This window comes from Cibotium barometz, chromosome 60 (genome assembly GCF_041138505.1).
Source record: "Cibotium barometz isolate CiBa-2024 chromosome 60, ASM4113850v1, whole genome shotgun sequence".
Taxonomy (NCBI): domain Eukaryota; kingdom Viridiplantae; phylum Streptophyta; class Polypodiopsida; order Cyatheales; family Cibotiaceae; genus Cibotium; species Cibotium barometz.
The window spans coordinates 22,081,270-22,088,854 of NC_141105.1; the positions used below are offsets into that span (position 1 = coordinate 22,081,270).

The 7,585-nt window shown below is 41.6% G+C and overlaps 2 protein-coding genes across 3 annotated transcripts in view; both read right to left on the reverse strand.

Moving 5' to 3' along the window:
- LOC147605127 (uncharacterized) overlaps positions 1-4,094 on the reverse strand; it is a 66,902-nt gene extending 62,808 nt beyond the window's left edge. The window contains exon 1 of one of the 2 annotated variants that reach the window (XM_086793866.1): positions 424-4,094. The gene's annotated coding sequence lies outside the window, so the exon portion shown is untranslated. The remainder of the gene's footprint in view (positions 1-423) is intronic. The other variant, XM_086793867.1, reaches the window with a different exon arrangement.
- LOC147605128 (pentatricopeptide repeat-containing protein At2g03380, mitochondrial-like) lies at positions 313-6,669 on the reverse strand. Its single transcript, XM_086794290.1, has 3 exons — positions 6,568-6,669; positions 3,800-3,863; positions 313-3,518 (listed from the first exon to the last, which is right to left on the reverse strand). Exons 1-3 carry the CDS (start codon positions 6,667-6,669, stop codon positions 313-315), a joined length of 3,372 nt encoding a protein of 1,123 aa, XP_086650416.1.
- Positions 6,670-7,585: the final 916 nt, after the last annotated feature.

Genomic DNA, 7,585 nt, shown 5'->3' on the forward strand with positions numbered 1-7,585 from the left:
GAAACAAACTTACAGATCGCTCGAGCATCTACCAGCTTTGTGAAACCAGGAAGGGCACAACCTTTTCAGATGTCAGGGGACTTCAGCATCTTTTCCCCAAAAGCCCTCCAGCCCTTCAGCAATCAATGTTAGCATGGCACACCACTAAACTTCTCTAAGAGTCAACAAGTGTGTGTTTTCCTCCTGTGTAAACAAGGGCTGCAAGCCATTCTTGACTTCTGACCCCTCACTTTGTTTGGATGCCACCTGTGATAATTCGGCCAGTGTGTGAGGCACGTACTTTAAACGCCCATCTTGCCTACTGACCATACCTCAGCCACAAATCCCGAACATGTTGGTTTGAGAGCAAGCCAGCTGCTTTCTAACAAGAATATCATCATGATCCATTCTAGTATCTACAGCATAATCACTAAATGGAAGTACCTGCAAAGCGATATTCTTGGAATCCAACATGAAAACATGGCTTGCAGCATGCACTCCACGGGCCACATCGCCATGAACTCTGCAGGCAGCAAGCAAACATGACCAGACTTTACCATTAACTACAAAGGGCATAGTCTCAATCAAGTCCTCTGCAGCATCCAATTGCCCTACACGTCCAAGAAGATCGACAATACAGAGGTAATGTTGTGATGTAGGTCTTATCCCATGATCTCGAGTCAAAGAGGAAAAAAACTGCCTGCCATCATCTAACTTCCCTGTGTGGCAGCATGCAATAAGAACACCTAAAAATGTAACTTCATTAGGTACAGTGTTGCTAAGCTGCATTTTCTCAAAAAGTTCTAAAGCCTCCTCTCCCTGCCCATTCTGAGCACATGCAGAGATCATGGCACTCCATGAGATCACATCTGGCTGGGACAACTGATTGAACACACTCCTTGCCTCCTGCAGATTTCCACACTTACCATACATATTGACAAGGGCCGTCCCCACAGCATGATCTCCCTCATAACCCCTGTTAATAATGGCAGCATGGATGTCCTCCCCTTCTGCTACAGCTGTAAGGCTGGCACATGCACCAAGAGCAGAAATGTATGTGACCTCGTCTGGCTTGCAACCTTCAAGTTGCATCTGATGGCAAAGGCTCAGGGCTTCATCAGCATGCCCATTTTGAACACATGCTGCAACCATGGCAGTCCAAGAATATACAGTGTGCTGACACACTTGGCAAAATATCTTTCTTGCATGGTGCAGACAGTTACATTTGCCATACATATCAACAAGGGCCGTTGCCAAACTCATTTCTCCTTCAAACCCAAAGCCCACAATGGCAGCATGAATTTTATGCCCCTCTTCTAAGGCTGTCAGGCTAGCACATGCATCAAGAGCAGAGAGCAAAGTGACTCGATTTGGCATAATACCATCCAGCTGCATTCTATGGAAAAGAGCCAAGGCCTCCTTGCCTTGCTCATTTCGTACAAAGGATGCAATCATGGCACTCCAAGACACCAAGTTGCGTTGTGACATTTTATTAAATATATCTTTTGCATCAAGTAGACTTCCACACTTCCCATACATATCAACAAGAGCTGTATCTAAAACCATGTCTCCCTTCCACTCACTGTTTGAAATAGCAGTATGGATCTTCTTCCCCTCTCCTAAATCCCCCAGGTTGCCACAAGCATCAAGAGCAGAGACAAAGGTCCCTTGATCAGGCTTGAAACCATCAAGCTGCATTTGATTATATAAACACAGAGCCATCTTGTCCTCCCTATTTTGAGCATATGCCGAAATCATACAATTCCAAGTGATCACATTTCGTTGGAGGATTCGATCAAACACCCACCTTGAATAGTACACATTCCCACATTTTCCATACATATCTACAACAGCAGTCCCGAGCACAACTCCTCCATCATAACCCTTGTTTACTACAGCAGCATGTATCTCCTCCCCTTTGCTCAAAGCTGCTACTTTGCCACACACACCAAGCACATGAAGAAAAGTAAACTCATTAGGCTCAATAGCATCCGTCTGCATCTGACTAAAAAAGCACAGAGCCTCCTCATCATGCATACTGAGAATGCAAGCGTCGATCATGGCATTCCATAAGTCTGTACTTCTCTCACGCGTTTGAGCAAACACATTCTTTGCATCTTGCAGACTTGCACACTTGCCATAAAAATCGACAAGGGAAGCACTTACATCCAACTGTTCCTGGTACCCAGCTCTGACAATAGCACCATGAATGCTGTACCCTTGTGCTAAGGCTGCAAGTCTGCCACATGCATCCAAAGCATAGGTATAAGTGATTTGGTTTGGCTCAATGAAAGCACATTGCATCTGATAATAGCAATCAAGGGCCTCCTTATCATGCCCATTGCTATTATAGGCTCCAATCATGGCATTCCAAGAGATAGTATCTCTTACAAGCATTTGGGAAAACACACTCCTTGCATTGTGCAGACTCCCACACTTCCCATACATGTTAATAAGGGCTGTCCCTATAACCATCTCATTCTCAAAACCATTGTCAATAATGGCAGCATGGGTAACCTGCCCCTCTTCTAGCCCTGCCATGCTAGAGCATGCCTCAAGAGCAGAAAGAAACGTGATTTGATTCGGCTCTATCCCATAAAGCTGCATGTGATGGAAAATTTTGATGCCATCCTTGGCATTCCCGTTCTGGGTACATGCAGCAACCAGTGCACTCCAAGAAACCACATTATGCTTGGGCATTTGGCTAAAGATACTCTTTGCATGGTGCAAACTACCACACTTGCCATACATGTTAATAAGTGCACTACCAATTATGACATCCCCCTCATATCCATAGTTCACAACTATGTCATGGATTTTGTACCCCTCTCCAATAATAGCTAGTTTGGCACATGCATCAAGAGCACAGACTAGTGCTGTTTCATCTGGCTTGATGCAATCAAGCATCATTTGATGAAAAAAGTTAAGGGCCTCCTCGCTAAGGCCATTTTTGGTGCATGCTACTATTATTACACTCCAAGAAACCATATCCCTGAGGTGCATACGGCCAAACACACTCCTTGCGTTGTGGAGACTTCCACACTTGCCATACATCTTGACAAGGGCAGTTCCAATATTTATCATTCCATCAAGTCCACTGTTAATAATAGCAACATGAATCTTCTGCCCATCTTGTAGGGCTGCCATGCTAGCACAGGCATCAAGAGCACAGATAAAGGTGACATGATCCGGCTTGAAGCCATCATGCTGCATTTGACCAAAAAGCTTGTAGGCCTCCTTGCTGTAGCCATTCTTGACATAAATGCCAATCAGAATATTCCATGAGTACAAGTTGGGATTGGGAAGCTTGTCAAATGCAGCCCGAGCCTCCTCCAAGCTCCCACAGTTGCCATACATCTCAATGAGGCAATTTCCTAGAAGCGTGTCATGATCATGATTGTGTGCACGAATGTAGGCATGTAGAAGTCTACCATGGTACAACGACTTGGCTATGCTGCACCGCCTTAACAGAGAAGCCAAAGTAGTGAGATCAACTCTCTCGTTTTGTAGAACATCCAAGCCAAACCAATCGTTTGCTTCTGCACATGGATAGCCATTCGTTGTGTTGAGAAATGGATGTTTTTGATGGTGTTTGTGCCTTTCCAGGAGAATGGATGATTCATTGGCTTCTAGGCAATTATGTAAATGACTATGTGCCATACATTTTGTCGAATTTAGGTCAAAAATATGTTTGTGTATAGTGATATTCGCTAAAATTAATTTGAAATCAGGACTGCGAATATGCTTGTGTGTAGTGATATTCGCTAAAATTAATTTGAAATCAGGACTGATTTTGTATTCCAGATTGCCATAACCATACCTTTGCCTGCAGTCTCTGCATCTTTGATTTTCCTTGCATTGTTCTTCTCTTCTGCTTCTCCACACTGTGCCAGAAAGCACAGGTGATGATGGAGAACACAGAAACAACAACAGCATGGCGCTGTGTTAGAATCGGCCTACTCAAAGACAAAAAGCACGTCTCCAACATGGCGACCGAAAGGCCACAGGGCTCATCGCCGCGCGCATGCGACAGAGATGCCAATATGATATCCCAGAGAGAGAGAGAGAGAGAGAGAGAGAGAGAGAATATGATATCCCAGAGAGAGAGAGAGAGAATATACAAAAATTCGAACAACATATAGTATTGTTTTTTTTTGGGGGGGTGAGTTAAACCCCATACATTTTAAGGGTGGTCGCAAGAACGCATGCCTAAGGTTCACCCTTTAGCATTAATTAATGTCTCCTAATACTCACAATACATGGCACCAAATTTCTGTTTTGCATTAATTAATTACTTGGAAAGAGGGAGCCTTAGACATGGGACAATAAAAGGCTTAGATGTTAGACTTTAGGGTTGTTTTTTATTTTATTTTTTTTATCGACTATGTCTAGAGTGTTCGGTATTTGGACTCGCTAACGACTTTAAAAGGCAGGTGTGGCTGGTATTCGAGCTGCGGCAAAGCCCTCGTTGAGCACGCGAGCAAGCAAGAGAGAGAGCACTGAACAAACGGGGAAGAGAGCATTGAACGATGAAAATTTTTAAAAAAAAATTTTCACTACGCTGGGTCTATACGCCGTAAGGTTAAAAGCTTAGCTCAATTTGATTAATTAGCGCCCGTAAGGGCGCTAATTAATCAAATTCACAATGAGAAGAAGAACATAGAGAACAATATTTTGAAATGAGATCTCTTTTTTTTTAAGCTCCCTAAGCAAAACCACACACATAAAATTGTTATAGAGCTTGCCTTCTACAAAAATAAGAACGTTTTATACAACCATAAACAGTTTAACAATAGAAGACACATTAACTAGATTCTTCTTTGATAGAAGGTCAATCGGCAAAAAACTTGAAAACCCCTTTCCTGAAAGCACTCAATGCAAAATCCAAAAGGTCAAGTATGAAAAAACTAAGACTAGTTACACGTATAACTTGATATGAACAAGCTTGATTGATGAGTGGGGATATATCTGCTTGCACTCGAAATGCTTCTTGTGCAATTGATGAGGGTATGAGAGTTCTAGTAATGTGAATCTGACAGGTAGGGGAAAACCAAATGACTTCTATTAAGTTATACCTTTTGGTATGGACAACTTGTAAAATGACAGTGATTCAAAAGGTTGAGAGGGTCCTAATATTAGGAGCTCCATCAAAAATATAAAAATTAATCTTTATATCAGCATACCATAGGGCTTGCATTTCTACTATGAACAATGGAGCATCCAAAAGATGATACAATCCAATGTGGGCTTTTGTATGGGCACCCTTAATGCACACACTCCCAATGTGGGCTTTTGTATGGGCACCCTTAATCCAAAAGATGATACAATCCAATGTGGGCTTTTGTATGGGCACCCTTAATGAAAACCCCTGTCCTGAAAGCACTCAATGCAAAATCCAAAAGGTCAAGTATTAAAAAACTAAGACTAGTTACACGTATAACTTGATATGAACAAGCTTGATTGATGAGTGGGGATATATGTGCTTGCACTCGAAATGCTTCTTGTGCAATTGATGAGGGTATGAGAGTTCTAGTAATGTGAATCTGACAGGTAGGGGAAAACCAAATGACTTCTATTAAGTTATACCTTTTGGTATGGACAACTTGTAAAATGACAGTGATTCAAAAGGTTGAGAGGGTCCTAATATTAGGAGCTCCATCAAAAATATAAAAATTAATCTTTATATCAGCATACCATAGGGCTTGCATTTCTACTATAAACAATGGAGCATCCAAAAGATGATACAATCCAATGTGGGCTTTTGTATGGGCACCCTTAATGCACACACTCCCAAATGTGGTCAGGTGTGGGAAGAAGTCATGAGGTTCAAATATATCAGTAGGAGCCAAGAAGAGCTTCTCGTGAGAATGGGGATGGTGCACATTAGTCCTCTTGAAACAGACGTAAACTATGAATTTAAACACACTCTTTGACAACAATGGACTTTGCGCATCATGCCTTTTTATTGATAAGCAAATGACAACAAGTAGCATTGTTGAAGAGGATAACATCCAATCCTACATGGGATTCTAGTCCTAAAGCATCCACATCACATACTTTTCCCCCCTTCTATTATTCAAAAGGCAGCATTTTGCACAATGCAAACTACACCCTCAATAGAGACAAAAATGTACAAATGGTCTTTCATGTGAGGTCTAAAAACCAAAGAACAAAAGAAGACCGCCAGGGGGGGAGGGAGGGAGGGAGAGGAGGAAAAAGCCACACTAGGGGATAATATTACCAAACAAGTGTGTTGCACCCCACACACCTCCCCCCCCTCCCCCACCCACAAAAAAAAAAACAAAACAAAACAAAACAAAACTTGCTAGGATTCACGCCTGTGAGTGTGAACACCCTCTTAAGATGTGAACACTCTCTTATGTGAGGACAGGATAAGTGTGCCATATGTCATCTATACTGTGTATGTGTGTGTGACTTGTATGGGTCAAAATATAAGGCTACTAGCCAAAAGCGAAGGGTTTCATCATCAATCGATAAACCATAATTGAGTCGTGCAATACTTTCTCTTTCTTGAGCTTTGCCATATCTCTCTCTCTTTTGTTTTATCCATTTCATCTCATATGTTACCAAATTTTGTGACACAACCTTGTAGCTTTTTGTCTCATTTACTGTGTTCAACTTCCATAGCTTTGTTTTTTGGTTTCCATCTTGTGGTTTGTAGCTCCTCATAACTGGCATTAAGCTTTGGCGCTTTTCTTCAAGCTTCCATTGAAGCTCTCTACTCTTGTTAGTGGTTCACTACTTCCAACAGTGAAGGAGGTGATTTAACCTCCTACATGCTTCAAAAAGCGATTCAGCTTCGTACAAGACTCTTCATATCATTCTAGCTACAATGTAATCGGCTTAGTTTACTATAGTTGAATCATCATACAGTTGAATCACAACTACATAGTCTAAGTGATCCTACTTTTCCATCACTTCACCAAGCAATACGTGGTGGATAGAATCGCCCGTATTTGTGATCGTCTTTATCTGTAATCATTTTTGGGTGCAATCACTTACGATTTTGTGATCATTTTCAAATTTACAGTCGACCAATCCAACTGGTCAATTGACTGATTCCACTTTGTCTGATCACTCAATTCCACTTTTCATGCAATTCCAAAAGTCGGATCATTCAACTATCCAACTTAGATGATCCTTCCTCTTGACATTACCCTTAACTCTTTGCATCAATCTTATCTGAGTTTCAATACTTCCCTCCGACTTTCTTTGAGAGACAATGTAGCCCCTCTTACCTATCATCATGAGCTTGTTAGCTTACTATTGCAAGAGGGAAACAATCCAAAAAGAATGCCTCTAAGAGTTATAGCAATGATCAGGTCCTAGTAGCCAAGAATAAGGGTAAGAAATTTCAGCATAAGAACAAATCAAACAAAACTTTTGAGGCTAAGGGTGATGCCAAAGAGCCAATGAAGGTGACTTTTCGGTACTGCAATAAGCCCGGCCATGCAATTGAAAATTGCTTCAAACTTTAAAATAAGGAAAAGAAGAAAAAGGAATCCAGTAAAGGTTCCAACAATTCTGCCTCTGATAATTAGAGTTCAAAGAAAGAGGACTCTGCTAATGCTATTATCCATAAAGG

What these genes read in the sequence shown, in the direction of transcription:
- LOC147605128 (XM_086794290.1), bottom strand. Translation starts at nt 6,669, where the DNA reads ATGAGGAGCTACAAACCACAAGATGGAAACCAAAAAACAAAGCTATGG. An exon ending in AGGTTGTGTCACAAAATTTG is followed by an intron (nt 3,864 to 6,567) that starts GTAACATATGAG and finishes TTTCTGGCACAG; the next exon opens with TGTGGAGAAGCAGAAGAGAA. An exon ending in TGCAGAGACTGCAGGCAAAG is followed by an intron (nt 3,519 to 3,799) that starts GTATGGTTATGG and finishes ATCCATGTGCAG; the next exon opens with AAGCAAACGATTGGTTTGGC.